Source organism: Etheostoma cragini, chromosome 8 (assembly GCF_013103735.1).
Source record: "Etheostoma cragini isolate CJK2018 chromosome 8, CSU_Ecrag_1.0, whole genome shotgun sequence".
NCBI classification, from domain to species: Eukaryota; Metazoa; Chordata; class Actinopteri; order Perciformes; family Percidae; genus Etheostoma; species Etheostoma cragini.
Genome location: NC_048414.1, coordinates 26,599,023 through 26,615,360, shown reverse-complemented (window position 1 = coordinate 26,615,360; position 16,338 = coordinate 26,599,023). Strand labels below are relative to the sequence as shown.

At 40.7% G+C, this 16,338-nt stretch overlaps 1 protein-coding gene across 6 annotated transcripts in view; it reads right to left on the bottom strand.

Annotated features, from left to right (window-relative positions):
• abcc8 (ATP-binding cassette, sub-family C (CFTR/MRP), member 8) overlaps nucleotides 1–16,338 on the bottom strand; it is an 80,487-nt gene that overhangs the window by 61,428 nt on the left and 2,721 nt on the right. For 5 of the 6 annotated variants that reach the window (XM_034879426.1, XM_034879428.1, XM_034879427.1 and 2 more), the window contains exons 2-7: nucleotides 15,501–15,663; nucleotides 10,439–10,580; nucleotides 8,745–8,866; nucleotides 6,638–6,804; nucleotides 4,767–5,009; nucleotides 1,371–1,559 (exon numbers count right to left, since the gene is read on the bottom strand). In XM_034879426.1, the coding sequence (XP_034735317.1) occupies nucleotides 1,371–1,559; nucleotides 4,767–5,009; nucleotides 6,638–6,804; nucleotides 8,745–8,866; nucleotides 10,439–10,580; nucleotides 15,501–15,663 (1,026 nt within the window). Of the gene's footprint in view, nucleotides 1–1,370; nucleotides 1,560–4,766; nucleotides 5,010–6,637; nucleotides 6,805–8,744; nucleotides 8,867–10,438; nucleotides 10,581–15,483; nucleotides 15,664–16,338 lie in introns of those variants that run through there. The other variant, XM_034879431.1, reaches the window with a different exon arrangement.

The window sequence follows — 16,338 nt, the reverse complement described above, 5'->3', positions numbered from 1 at the left end:
CTTTTGATATTACCCTGGTTCGTGCGGACGTGAATATCAAATTAATAGTTTAAGAGTACTTCTTACAGAAGGATGCCTGAGCGGCTGTCGCATATGGCAGTCTGCCCTGTAGAATCTGAGACAACTCCGCCAGCAATTAGTCTTGAATATTTGATGAGGATAAAATTAGTACAGCATTGAGGCAGGTGCACCAGGGAGAGAGGGCATCATACACATTTGAGAGGGAGGAGGAAGACTTGCGATGTGTCTTTCAAGTCTGCTAAAGATGTGTTTGTCTGTGTCTGAATCCTTGTCTCAGTTCTGAGACATTATTACTGTTCACCATTACAATACCTTAATTATGGAATTACTGTATCATAAAATTCCTTTAACTATGTAAATACCGTACATATCCGCACTCCTTATGATTCTTATATTTATATACTTCTTGCAACTGTGGACTGGAGTCACTCCCCGGAGTCCTTATGTTCTTTTTTCCCCAGCATGTTCCCTCGGATCAGAGGGGCTCCAAAATCATGGTAGCAGCTGTCGTCCTGGTCCTGCTAAACGTTCTGCGATGCCATGTTCATTTTGCTATACTCTGCGATGCCCAGCTACGTCCTGCTGTGCCTTCTAATGCCCACAGTGCCCTGCTTTGCCATGAACTACTACAAAGAACTGCTACAAACTACTATTTTTCTACTTTTGTTATTTCCACTCTTCATTCTAGCCCCAACGGGCCCGTCAGACACCGCTTACCAAGAGCCTGGGTCTGTCCGAGGTTTCTGCCTAAAAGGAAGTTTTTCCTCGCCACTGTCGCACTGTTGCTTGCTCTGTAGGAAACTACTGGAACTGTTGGGTCCTTGTAAATTCTGGAGTGTGGTCTAGACCTCCTCTATCTGTAAAGTGTCCCGAGATAACTCTTGTTATGAATTGATACTATAAATAAAATTGAATTGAATTGAATTGAATTGAAACTGAATTGAAACTGTAACACAGAATTTTCCTTCTGGGATCAATAAAGTATTTCTGTGCCAACTAATGTCACTTATGTCTGAAAGTTACATGTTTCCTGCTGCAGCACACACGTGTCTCCCAAACTGTTTGGTTTGCTTATACGCTATATATTTTCATTTTTTCCCCGAAAAAATCTCTTTTAGTGCTGCTCATTTAGTCATGAGTGTGTGATATTATATAAAAAAGTACAGAACATACATTATATTCATTAAATACATTATATGTAACAGCAAAACGTTGAAGCAAAAAGTTGAAGCTTTTGGAAAGCCTCAAGAAACTGGAGAATGAAACAAGATGGAACAAGGTTGTTTCATTGTTCTACAAATAAAATCTGAATCAGCTGAATCCTATTTGCAGTATGGTTGACCCCTCACCGGCTGCTGAATGGTGCGGTTGTCCTTGCTGATGTTGTGGACGATGCCGGAGATGCAGAGAGGGCCGGCAAAGCCCAGCAGGTCAGCCAGGAAGCGGAACGTGATGCTGAGAATGAGCGGTCTGCCAAACGCTTTCCTCAAAGCCTGCCAGATCAACTTTGGGCTCTGGGCTGCTGTGCCCTGAGGTCTCTGAGGTACGATAAAAAGAAAGGAGAATAGAGGTGGAAATATTAAATACATTGAAGAGAAATGAACCCCATTCGGATGTTGAATGTCATTTGCTGAATACAGCTAAATGGCAGTGACTGAGCAACATTTGGCTACTTTAAAAGCATGTATACTGTATTCTTAACATATGCAGTAAATTAAATGTATAGGCCACAATCTATCAGTAACACATTCACAATGTTCCATTGGTATAGTGAAGGAGGCTGCTGTTGAAGACATCGGTTTGTTATTTCTCTGCACCAAAATTATACGCAACCATTTCTCTGTGGAGCTCACCTGGCAGAACAACAAAATAAATTGCCTTTTAGACAATACAGTCTGCTAACAGAGCCAGAGAAAGTAGTTGCTTGAACATAAAAGCTGAATTGACACCATTAAGTCAAGGGATGCTCCACCACTGCAATAGAAGCATGCAAAAGGAGGTCAAGTTCAGGGCTTCTATCCTCCCTGCTGTTGCATCTTGGGATATAGTGATAAATTGCAAGTTCACAGTGGTGCTCAGTGAGTCACCTTTAACTGCTCTATGAGTAATGATGCTGGAAAACCATGATGCTGATACAGAGGATGAGGATTTAACTGCAAGTGAAAGTTTTTTTTATTTTTATTTCTTCAAATGACAAAAGAAAATCTTAAATCTTTAAAAATCACTTGAGAACAGAGTTGATTTTTTTTCAATGCAGACTGAAAGACCTACTGACCAAAATATAATAACTTCACAAGCAACACAACAGCTTTGGTTCTGTGAGCTAGCAACAGTCAGCGGAAAACATCTGGACGGTCGAAGTGCAGTAAACACTCCCAGAAAATGTTCAGTGTGTGTGTGTGTGTGTGTGTTTCTCTGTGAACATGACGAAGTTATTCACAGAACTGTGAGAACCAACGTGACGTGTTACGTGTCTCCATCTTTCCATTCAAGCTCATGTTGAACCTCATGTGTCACTGTGCACGTCAAACACACACAAACAAACACATCCTTTCTTACTACCTTGGGTTCAAACAAGAAGAAATGAGGACATTTCATTCTCACACACGCAAAGTGAAACTAGCTTCCCATGCAGTGCAGTGCTTTCACCCCCGCAGGGGTCGGGATGTCGCCTCGTTCACAGTAGAATGGGAATGACCCGCCGCCTCCAGGCTCGAGACCGAAGGCTCTTCTTAACAACCCCTCCTCCTCCCCCCCACACCTCTCCAGTGGGATTTCTATAGCTCTCTCATCCCTCGCTCCTGCCAGAAGGAAGAGGGATTGCGTTCACACCGGACGCACATGCAGCAGTGACGAATTTCTGTGACCTTCCAAACACTGGAAAACAACGACCCTGTACAGGAGGCCCTACACCTCTGACCCCTGGCACGTGCTCCGAAAGTGAGACACAGAGAGAGAGAGGAAAGAAGGATAACTAACTTGTAATGTGGAAACATCCCAGTGAGTTAATAAAACTGAAAGAACACCGCCTTGGGACAAGAGCAGGGTGGAAAAAAACAGACTATTCTGTACCAAACATTTTGTATGAATTTTGAAGAGCTGTCGAGGTCAATATTTTAGCAAGAAGCGTTGTTTGACTTTATTTGTGAATGAATGCATTTATATTTGAAAAAAGCTCAGTGGAAAATACGTTTTAAGCCTTTTTTAAATGTGCTGCATTGCATCACTTTTGTCCAAAGTGACTTAGATTTCATTTCATCAAACCACCAAGTCCTTGCCAATGAGCTATTGAGTCCTAGAGGGAAACTGTTTCACAGCCTGGGACTAGAACAGTCCCCTTAAGATTTCAGTCTTGTACGAGGTAAAAGAGGCAGGTCTTGCTCATGAGGTCTTAGTAAGTAGTATTGCTGCAGAGTCTTGTACTAATTGTAGCGGGTAATCAGCATCTTGGCTATGGCAGGAATGAAGAGCATTACAATCATTCTATGCGGCAGAACACAAAGGCATGGATAACCATTTACAACCGCTGAAAAGACAACTTTGAACATATTTTTGCACTATTGTTCAAGTAAAAGTAGCTGGACTGAAAAACTGTCTTGACAAAATGATGCTGAGGTTTTTTTTTGCAAACCATTTTTCTATTAGCGGCCAACGAAGGGAAATGTTGGAGGATGTTAGCGGAGACCTGACATGGGGTGAAAATCAGAACTTCGGATTTACTGTGATATAATCGCTTTCTTTTAATTATTGAACCGCATTCATCCACCCACTTGATACCAGCTTAGAGTTGCAGGGGGCTCAACTATCCCAGCATATAACAGACGAGAGCAAGGGGTTATCCCAAGACAGGGAGTCTATCACCATTTGGAGCTGCCAGTTCACTAAATCTGCATTTCTTTTGACTTCAGGAGGAAACCCATAAAAGACAAAGATACAGACAGACAGTTAGACACATTTGGCTCAAGCTGGCCGGGAGGTCTGACTGCTTAAGGCATAAAGCGGAGCAGAACCACATCACATTTAGAGAGGTGGAGTTTGCTTTTCCAAATAAAAACTTGACAACAACTTGACAATACTGAGATAGAAAGAAAAAGCTTGAGCGTGTATACATGTTCAAAGGCAGCATGCCATTTAAGTTTTTATACTATTGACTAATCATCTATGTGACGTGAATACAGTTCAATGGTCACATATAAACCACGGATGAGTCATCACAGGACAGAGACAACATTTTAAGGATCACAGCTACTGTATATAAACAAAAAAGATGTCAGGTTCCCAGATCACATGCCCATGACAGACAGACCAACAGACAGCAATTCAACATTACAAACACAACATTTATTAAGACAGTTTAACTAACAAATGGGAAAAAAATAAAGAGAAGTGGGGCCAAAGGAGTCAAACAAACTGCACTTGAGCTTACATAAATCCCTAAATCCTCATTTGTGTCTGAATGGGAGATCCAAGTTGAGATGAACATCACCACATTGAGAAAAAAAAAGACTGGTTTTCCTATTTTTTTCCTGCGTAGTTTTTACTTAAAATATGATAGGGACCCTTCAAATGCAGACAATTGCTTTGTTAATTGTGTACAACCTTTTTTAACAACTCACTATTAACAAAAACTGGACGTTATGGGAGGAACCGCCCAATATTGTCACTTAGTTGATTGATCCCAGCACTAGGCTGCAATCCTATGTTTTCCACAAAGAAAAGAAGATTACTAAACGAGGTGAACTGACCTTTTGGTCTTCGAAGGCCTTGCGTAGCTTTATGTAGTTGGTGAGGGCTCGCATGGCGATGGGCAGTTTGCCGATCACCTTGAGGTCGATGGGTCGTCTGTGAGCGGCGGTAATGAAGGTGTTCATCCACCAATAGGTGCCTTTGGACAACAGGTTGACGAAGGGCTGCAGGAAACGAACACCCAGGTCCTGGAGGTCCTCGGGGGGCTTCACCTCTTTGGGCTCGGCGTAACACATGTAGCGCTGTGAGAAAAGAAACGACTTATGATTTGTGACTCAGCTGTCTGTGGCGTCTGCAGTGGCCGTGAAATGGAGCGGGCATATAAAAACATACAACCGCTGACATAGAGACGGAGACATTCAATGAACCTGAAACATCAGCTCATCTGTGGCAACATCTATGGGGATTATAATTTCTATATTCTCAATGCTGCATAGGAGAGCTACAACGTAATAAGTATATAAAGGTTTAAAACACTCATATTAGTCGGATTAGTCATGGCTGTATTAACACAGGTTGTCTGATTTTGCTATGGCAATAAGCTTCAGATTTTATATATTCTACTTTCACATACATTAGACTGATCAGAAAACAAAACAATGAATAGATGTGGTGCAGTCACATAGATTCACAATATTTCATATGAAGACAGTGAAACAGTCAATGCATTCTGTTAAGCTTGATGGAAACTAGGTCAGTGAGCAAGCACAAACACAAATTATTATTATTATGCCATTTTGCTGACGGTCTCATAATATTCTGTTTCCATGATGTTTTAAATTGTGTCAAGATGTGAGTGATATTCACCATTTTTTTGCCAATTCATGTTTTCTAGTGTATTATTTAATTTGGTTTGATCAAACAATTGGAAGGGTTGGCCGTTTTTCGTGATGGGAGCCAATCATATCCAAGTCAGACAGGGTTATTGAAAATCATGTAAGTAATATTTAATTATAGCATTGCATTGACAAAGACAAACATGTGATTATATAAACAATTGAAATCATACAAAAGAGGTCATTTAAAATGTACTGCTAAATGAACCTCAGCAGACTGAGTGCAGGGCATGTTGGGAGAATTTCTTTCTCTGCTGTTCACCCAGGGGAGTCAGGTCCATTAACAGATGTGTGCTCAGTGTAAAGACTGACAGATTTAACTGTCTATCGCAAAAGGGGAAAAGTGTACACCAGTCTGGCACTTCCTTTGTTGGTTAGAAGACCGAAAATGTCAAAAACTGTATAATCAAAAGACCATAATAGACTTGTTTTGCCATCAATAAAATACGGCCAGATAAATGGTTCTCTCAACTCTAAAAAAAAATCAACTTCGAAGATATTGTAAATCCCATTTCTGCCAGTTTGCGTGGCCCCAGGCTGACACACTGTTGGACCAAGTTTGTCCCAGATGGCAGCCTGAGGTTCCTATTGTCACTTTGATAAAGCTTAGAAGATCTGGCCCTTTATGCTATAATATTGTTTTTTTTAAGTCTGTCGTTCCTTTTTATGATTCTAGGTTTGTTATTTGTGCTGTAGCCTATTTGTCTTGAGAAGTTTTAATTCCCTTATCCGATATCCTCCATCTGTCATCATGGGGCATGCCAGGTCCCTGGGGGAATAAAGTGGGTGAGCCAACGGCGTTAACAAGGTGTCAACGGGAGTTTCGCGAGTGTAGCATCGTGCATGTGTTTCACAGTGACATGGCTACAGCGGGACATCCCTGATAACAATGTGACCATCAATAGCTTTTCAGACTGTCACCCTAGGCAACTTTACTAATCACTGACCTCTGGAGCCATTTTGGATTTCAGATTACAAGAAGAAGAGCTGTCTGAAGCTGAAAACAGGTAACAGTCACAAGCTTACACACTTACCCTTCCCAGGATGACATTGATCTCCACAGCTAGCAGGAGTCCATACAGCAGCACCAGCAGTCCAGTGATGCAGTAGCGCAGCTGCCCGGGGCCGATGCCATGTTCGGTGTACTTGGCAAACTTTATAGTCTTCATAATGAAGGCCAGCACCCAGTAGATCAGCAGGGCTGAGGAGGTTTAGCAGGGATCAGAAAGAGACAGCAAATCACTGGATGAGCCAAAAAAACAAATAACCCGACAGCAGACGGTCAGTCGTATTAGAGCTGGAGTTTGAATTTAATGTTTGGCAGTTTGACTGAAACTAGATTTGAACAATATGTGGTTGTACTTTGCCTTCAACTGAGTTACATTTTATATATGTATGTCTAACCATGGCTCGATTGAGTTCTTTTACAGAGTAATATTTTCTGTATCTGTTCTTTTGACCATAATGTCTGATATATTGTTTATTGTTGAGTGCCTTCCTCTTCTCTAATTCCTTATTCTTTCCTTTTATTAGCCTCCTCTTCTCCCTTTCCTCATCCTGTTAGATGTGAACAGCAACACTTCAGCGATGTGTGTCCAACAGCTTTCAGGGTCAACATCTTTAATCCAGTTAATAGCAGGTAAGTCAATTGTCTTCACTCCATGAAGATGGGATGCAAGAATCATCCCCTCAGACTCATGCTATTGTCAGTAGTAGAGTCTCTTAAAGAAATTAGTTATTGTTCATGCAATGATGAACCCAGCTGTGCTCCACGACTACCCTTAAGAGACTGACTGAGATATGGAGACTCAAAAGCCCAAGGCAGCGCAGCAACGTGACGGGAGTAAAACATTGAGTGCTAAACACAGATGAGTAATGATGCAGATGAAAAAACAACCTAGGAGAAGCAACAGAGTAGTCATTACGGGAGTAAAAATTGAAGTTTTATGACCAATCATAATGGACTAAGGTGAAGGGTGATATAGAAATAATGTGAATTAATGCATTAAAAATGAGAGAGATGGGGATTCATGAATAGATCATGGGTTGACAGCAAAGAATACGGTGAATGTTCTCATGGATCACTTAATTAACTTAAAATTTACTACATTGTTGCTGTGGGGATATTTTATTCAAGTGTAATAGTAACAATAACAATAATTGTGATGAATCTATTTTTGTTGAAAACACAGAAAACTGTGCAGAGCTTTCACCAGAATCTAATGCCCGTGCTGGAACAGCACCCTGAGCGATTGGAGGGGTATTGTGCCTACCAATCCACACTACTTTGGTCCATATAGGGACTTGAAACAACCCTCCAGTACCCAACCCAACTCCCTACAGGGTGAGCTGCTGTCACCCCATATGTGATGAATTCATCTATAAATGGCAGCACTGACTGAGCTTATAAAGATATCATCCTGAATATCTGACAACAATGATTTTTGAAAGCAATGTTATCCCAAGACACTGCCCAATCTGTTCCCATGGACAGTTAAAGAAAGTCTGTTCGCCTCCACCGGAAAGCTAACGTCAGTTTAGCTAACAGCTTGTTAGCTAATTCGGCTTACCACCAGCTGAGACAGCACGTAAAAACCCTCAAAACTTAAAATAACCGTTAAAATACATAACAGCTATTACATCAGTCATACTTTACTTGTGCTCCCTCAATACTTGTCTTTATTATTACTGTAAAGTCTTAATTTCGTTGTAGCCTGCTTTTCCCACTGTTTAGTTTGAGTAACGTTATTTTATGCTGAAACAAGCTGTCAGCTATCGGTTAGCCGAATTAGCTGTTAGCTAAACTAAAGTTGTTAGCTTTCCGGTGGAGGCTAACAGCAGACCGCTACTGTGGAACAGATCGTGCAGTGCCGTAAATCCCTGGTAAATCCTCGTACATCATCATTATCGTCTGCGCGCGAGAACGTATTGCACATGCGCAGAACGGATCGTGTAGGCAGGACGGATCGTGTACTGACAGAGGTCACAAAAAGCTCTGGGTTCTTGAATTGGTATTTAGGATTGCTAAAAAAAGACATCGGTGTTCAGTAAACCATTCCTCTGTAAATAAATGTAAATGAGAAAGAAAACACATACATATAAATAATCATCAAAGGATACGTGAATTTAAGAATAGTTTACCTAATAGCAGTTTGGGGAAGTTGGAGGTCTCGATGTTATGATAGTAGACAATAGAGGTGATGCCAGCCATGAAGGCCAAAGCTGCAGGCATGTACAGGTGCAGGTGGAGGGATTGGCTGAACCTGCACATAAACATCAAAAGGAGAAAAAAAAACACAAAATGTGTTTAAAGCCTGATTAGCACAGCACTGGAGTCAGTGTGAAAAGCCCAGTGAAGTGGCGAGCAGATGGAGAGCTCTTCATTTGCATGCAGTTACCCGCCCCAGTCTGCCAAAGGCTGATAAACAGTAATCCTGAGTGTTTAATGGACCATGTTTTGCATGGACCACATTAAACTACAGGATGAATGTGACCCAATCAGAGATAGGAAGAGGCTACAAAATAACAAGAAGGTGGGTAATTTAAAGAGATAATGGGCAGAGATTGATTCTCTGGTCAGCTGTGTCTCTTCAAACCTGTAATTATGATAGTTATTATAATGTATTCTGTTTGTTATAATAAATGTATAATTGGCATATCAGCTCTAACCTCAGATCAGGATCAAACATTAAAAATGAATGCACAACTTTTTAATTGGAGCCTATGTTTACTGGAAATACGTTTGTGTGGTTGTCTTAGCCAGTGTGTGATAGACAGTAGCGTTAGCTAGCTAGCGTTAGCTGTTGAATGCTAACTAAATTATTTGCTTTTTGTCTTGATTAAAATTCCAATAAGGAATAATAAAGTGCTCATTTATTTGGTAAAGAACATGGTGGGAAACCCGCTGTAACATTATAACAAAGGACTCCATCACAAAAAACAGCTTCTGGATGTCTCCTGAATTATGCTAGCGTTGCTTTTTCCGTTTTTAGCGTTAGCTTTTAGGCTAGTGACGTCTTGCGTTGATAAGGTTAGGCTAAAGTAATTCAAGTGTAAACTAACCTTAAAACTACAATGTGTTGGGGCGCCTGGTTCATTCACCTGGAAGAGCGTGCGCCTCGTGTACAAAGTCTCAGTCCTTGCCGTGTCGGCCGCGGATTCAATTCTGAACTGCAACCCTTTTCTGCATGCTAACCCTAAATTAAGTTTTAAATATATCTAATAATACAATTTTAGAAATATATGTTTAAAACAGCTTTTGAAGTGAAAATAAAAAGCAACCCTCGCAGTGTAAATATTTGCTGCAGGCTATTGGATTAATTATGAGGGATTCATGTAGCTGATTAGTTTGATTGTGGGTTAACTGAAGAGCATGCAGTATTCTCTAGTGTGTCATTATTGAGCAATTCATATATTAGGATGTGGTTGATGAAGTAGCAAACTATTAATTGCAGTTAATGGTATTCACCTGCCATCTCAGGTGGAAATGGGCTTCATTAGATTGGCGTTAATTAGTAATAGGCCTAATCAGGGGATTTACTGTCACACAGCAACAATTAAGCAGACTCCCTCCAAAAAACACCAAATAAAATGCAATTTGGCTGATTCATTTTTGTTTTTGTCTGTTAATTATGTATACACTACTGTCTTAAAACTAATTATCATAAAAAGGTATACACCAAAAATGTAAGGGTCAGTAAGTAAGTAAGTAAAAATAATTGAAATGATCATTGTTCAAAACTAAGTCATCAGTGTCTGGAATTCATAACCAAAACATCACTTACACTTAGAGGTTAGATTAGATAGTTTATCGTTGGATAGTGTGTCAAACATACCCATCAGAGAAAATGCCCTCTGCAATCTCACAGATGAGGATGAAGAGCAGGACGAAGGTGAGGAGCCAGCGTAGGTTGTGACCAGGAAAGTGAAGCCAGGTGCTGTGGTGGATGTGGACCTTTGAACTCTGGCTGCCCCAGCCTATATCAGGTGACAGGAGATGCATGATTTTTTTTAAAGCATCATGGGTGTCTCACTTTACTTACAGAGCCAATGGCAGGAAAATTAAAACGTTAGCAGACAGTTTAAAATGGCAAAAAAATAAAAACTCAACTGACTCAATTGACGGAGAAATCTCAGTACTTAATTAACAATACAGATAACCAGAGACATATTTACTTTAGCAAAAGTAGAAGTAGTACAATGACAACCCTACTTAAGTAAAAGTAAAAGTACCTGATATGAATGTACTGTAAGTATTACAATTAAAAGTAAAAGTGATTTAGTCTCTTTTATATTATAATAATAATAATAATAATAAAAAAACAGAATGGGCTGCAGCAATTTAAATAAGTTAGATTTAGGTTAATGTAATTGTGCTTACCATCTGTGGCCTGGTTTACATTATAAATTACAATTCTGTTTATCGATCAGTGATCAGTGACATGCATGAAGGTTGACTTTGCATTATTTCCCACAGGACAGTGAATGCTGCACACGTTTACCTAGCGAGGACACAGGCTACGTGGCTTCACAGCTGAGGAAGACCGGGAGTGTTTTTAAGATAAATATGAACAAAGTAAAAGTCAAAAGTAGCCTATGCACCATTGATTCTACTTAAGAAATGAACAGCTATGTGAAAAATGTACTTAAGTACAGTACATTATACCACTGACTCCCAGCTGTAAAAGAGCTCCTTTAGAGTCCAAGATCACTTTCATTACATCGCTTGAATCTGCTGGGCAAGAAAGCCAATGAGAGTGGCCAGATGGCTGCTGGCATAAGACCCTCAAGTCAATTATTTTTCTCTTATTGTGTGTCCACAGCTTCTCATATACTTTCTCCTTTCACTTTGACAAATGTCCGTCTCATCTCAGACTGTAATATAACAATGATTCAGTCATTAAAGTGCAATTTATGTTAATAATACGAGTCATGGCGGTCGTCTCTCTGCTGCTCAAATTATGTTAATGGTTGTTCATTGTTGGCACCTTAGCTGTTGGACAGTTTATTTCTCTGAAAGGTGTTGGCACAGGCTAAGACGCACACACACACACACACACACACACACACACACACACACACACTACGTTCCAATTTGTGCCTTACATCAGGCAAACTTTTCTCACGTGTAACACAAAATCTATATATTAACATTTATAATCTAATGGAGGTTAGAGCTGAAATGATTAGGCAATTGACAGAAATCAAATCATCAACTATTTTGATAATCAGTTCATTGTTTCAGTCATTTTCTAACAAAAAATGTGAAGATTTGATGGTTTTATTTGTCTATTGTGATATTAAGGGAATCACGTTTGGGTTCTGGACTGCTTGTCAGACCTGAATGTGTCAACATGTATAGGCTGTATAATTAAATTATTATCCTAATGGAAAATTAATCATAGATTAATGGAAATGATTGGTAGTTGCAGCCCTAACTGAGGTCCAATAACCCTGCTCTCTGACTGCTGGTGTATTATTAAGGTGTTGTGGTGGATGTCTCCAAAGCTTCCTCCTACACCTTGATGTGACTACAGCTGAGCTCATGAGCCAGCAACACAAACTGCAGGGTAGAATGGAGTGCAGAATACAGTATATTAAAAGCATCCACACCCCCTGAAGATTTGTCTTCGGTGACAACGTTGTTAGTGGAAGCGGTGCAGCTCAAGGTGAGGGGGCGGAGAGAGGAATCACCGCAGCCTCCAACTGGGTTCTCTTGGAGGGTTAACCTCTAAGAACTCACACTGCCTTTTGGTAAGAGTTTCATTAGGGGGGGCGTTTGTAAAAAGTAAAGCATTTGGGTCCGAACCACAGTAGTTCCGACCAATCACCTTTTTGTAAAGAGCAGCTACGTGTGTGTGTAGTTTGGTTGTGTGTGACAACACATACTGTTTGTCCAAAACAACAATGGATACTCGTAAAGAGGTTAGCATAGATGCCACAATAGCATTAGTTATACCAGAACTGGAAGTATTTACTAATTAAAGGAGAGCAAGAGTTTGATTGACAGGTGGTTTATTCAATCACCTGCAAAGTATTTTTTTGCCTTTTTTTAACCCTTAAGCTGAAAATCAGCAACTTTTTCTTGCATTTTTGTCCCTTTTCTTCAACACTTTTGATGTTTTTTTCAATTTAATTACGTAACACCAACTTATTAACTTCAGTTTCACAGTTATTTTTGGAATTTATGGTCAATAAACTTCATTTATAGGTAATTATACCCAATGTTTGAGTTAGAAAAGCAGAAAATAGGAATTACTTAGACTAAAATTAAAGGAATGTATATTGATGGACAATCACTGACTGGAATTTGTCTACTTTTACTCAATACTATTTCAAAACACACACTATAAAATTGAAAAAGACACCCCAAAATGAATTAAAGTAGAAATTTGTACTTGCCAAAGAGCGTTGCGTGGAATCAATCACGTTATTTTGGGTAATTACAATTGAGTAGTTAAAAAGACCACTGACATAGGAAAACGAGTCAATTTGACCCGAGGACAACATGAGGGTAAAACAGTTTCCAATGAAGCCTTCTCAGAGGGTTATTTTTTTTAAACTGTATGGAACATTGGGTTACTAGTCTAGGGTCCCCTTCCAGTGGAGAAAAGGTGATACATTTTACTACATTGTACTGTACAATTGTATGTGATGAATAAATAAAGTGTCTTTTCTTTCTTCTTCTATAGGCTGTCCTACATGCTAGAACTTTATGCACGCTGGGGATACGAGGCTGATGGGTAAGTCATCAGTTTCGGCATTTGGTCAAGAGTACGGTGTTATGGGTTGGGTGTTTTGTCTTGTCTTGTCTTATTGTGTTAGTCTGTTTTCCTGTCTTAATTTCTTAGCCTGGTTTTCTGTCTTGTCTTGTGATGTGTTATTTTTGGTCTTGTTTTGTATATGTTCTCGTTTCACGTCCTATTCCTTGGTCGCTCTCTTGTTGTAGTTTCTGTCTTGTGGTCTCTTGGGAGTGTCTTGTATATTTTCTGTTTCCTTTTTTATTGTGATAGTCTTGTTTTCTGCGCAGTCTTGTTTAGTTTGACTTCCTGCCGTGTGATTGTCTGATGTCTTCCACCTGTTTCCCAGCCCTTGTGTCACCTGCCTCTCGTTACCCTCTGCATTTAGACTTTGTGTTCCCCTTGTCCGTTGTCAGATCGTTGTAGTGTTACTGTGTGTTTGTTGCCTGTGTGGATAGCTGTTTTGTTAGTCTTGTTAGGGTTGGTGCGGGGGAATTTATGGATATTGTCAGGTTTAAGGACCTTAGGACCCAAGTGCAGGAAGGCGAGGAGAATGCAGCAGTTTGAAATACTACAAATTGAATCCGAACAAGAGTCTTACAAACAGGTAGAATTCAAGGACCATTATTGCAACCCCTCTACATTGGACCAACGTAGTCAAGGTATGTTTTTATGTGCGACTGGGTTGCAGGAAACACAGCAGCAAGGAACACAAGGGAGACCTGACACAAAAGAACACTACAGTGATCTGACAACGAACAAGGGGAGCACCAAGACCAAATACAAAGGGTAACAAGAGGCAGGTGACACAAGGGCTGGGAAACAGGTGGAAGACATCAGACAATCACAAAGGCGGGAAAACTAAGGCAGGAAGTAGCACTAAACACAATGGCACAGAAAACAAGATTTAAACAATAAAACAGGAAACAGAACACATACAAGACAACAAGAGACCAAAAGATAGAAACTACAACAAGAGAGTGACCAAGGACTAAGACATGAAACAAGAACATATACAAAACAAGACCAAAAATAACACATCACAAGACAAGACAGATAACCAGGCTAAGAAATTAAGACAGGAAAACAGAACAAGACAAAACAAGACAAAACACCCAAACCGTAACAAGCCTTCCTGGTTCGTGTTAGTGTTCCTGTGTTTTATGTTTTTACTTAGACTTTATTTTTTGGTTCCCATTATCCTGCTCGTTTCCAGGACTCCTTTTGTTTTTCTTAATTTTCTGGGTTTATTAAATCATCAAAACGCTGCCTCTGCTTTTTGGATCAACCATTCACCAACCTTCCCTAACATTTTCCCTAACATTAGCAAATTGAAATTTTGCCATGATTATGGTGCTGAATGAAAAGTTAAGGAAACACCAGAGTTGTTACAATTCACGCTGAGGGGAACGTGAAGGTCTGGCCCCAAATTTGATCGCAAAACATTAAGATATTTCAGTCTGGACCAAAGTGCGGAACAGACCGTCCAACAGATTGACAGACAGACCTCTAGCATGGCTAAAATAAAGATGTTATATCTAAGAAAACATGTTATAGTGATAGAAACTACACTGCAATTTGGAGTATGGGAAAGTATCACAGACAAATCATAAACACGCAAAACTTTGGAAATGTGGTAATACAAGAAAGCATGTGTAGATCCAGTTCAAAGACAAACCAAATACAAAACATAGGGAGTGTAATGTGTAACTGAGCAAGACAGTTGTGTCAAACCAGTTGTGTGAAGTAACAGAGTTGTCCTATTTGGGGCAAAAAAGGTGCACATGGTATACATAAACTCATGTAAGAGGGCAATGGACGACAGAGCTAGTCTGTTACACGGTGATGGCGACACTGATGGAATGGCCAGCAGTCGGGAAGGTGAGCAAGGGTGGAAACTTAAAGCCATGCATGATGGCACATTTTACTTGCAGCTGAAGAAATATGTCCTTATGACCTACCATAGGTTACTCAAGAGATTTCTCATTGCTGGCAATGTGACAACCAAAGAGGTTGTTTTAACACAGGGAATGAAATAATAACTGAAAAGTGTGGTGTGTAGACAGTATAATGACACATTATTATTTGTTTGTGTTTGTGTGTGTGTGTGTGTGTGGTCTGTGCATGAAGGTGGATCTCACCTCCCAGCGACACTCACCGATGAAGAGAATGGGGAAGGTGATGAAGAGGAGGAAAACATGTGGCACCACATTTAGCGCATCCAGAAAACAGCCGTTGTTTAGAACCCCCCCGTCAACGTTGTAGGCCGCCGAGTTGTTCTCGTTCCCACAGAACGCCAAGGACATGGTGGAGCCGGGACTCTGCAGGGAACCGGCCGGAGGAAGAGCAGGAGGAGGAGGAGGAAGAGCAGAGGACCGGAGACACAGGAGAGACAGAGGGATTTTAAATAGAGGCTCTCAGAGCATGTCTTCTTTTCAAAGGGGACACTGATGGGCGTCTTTAATAGATAAATAGCGACCTCCTTTCTGCTCCCCCTGGAATCCAACTCCCAAATATCAGATCCAATGAAAGAGAGGAGTCAGAGGAAGAGAGGGAATGAGGGAGATGGGGATTAGGATAAAGGCAGTCCCAGTCCAGTGCAGCAGCGGCGCTCTCTACTCACTCAGACTAAGCTGCTTTCCCCGCCATGCAAGTGAGAAACTTCTGCATCCTGTCTGCCTGCAGTCCTCAGGCATCCCCCAAAAAACGAAGCTTCACTTGGCGCTGCACGGCTCCACAGGAATCCATTCAGACACGCATACACACATGCACGCACACACACAGCTAGAACAGCATTGGCATTCTGCAGCGCCCCTGCTATTCCTGTCTCTTTGCAAACGAGAGCTCAAAAATGACCTTGGAAGACGTGAAAAGAGGGGGATGAGCGTGCACTGTGCAGGCGAGGTGGAGGACTGAGCTACAGAGCCACAAGAGATAGGGAGCATAGGTAGGAGGGAGTATTACATGATAAAGAGAGAGAGAGAGAGAGAGAGAGG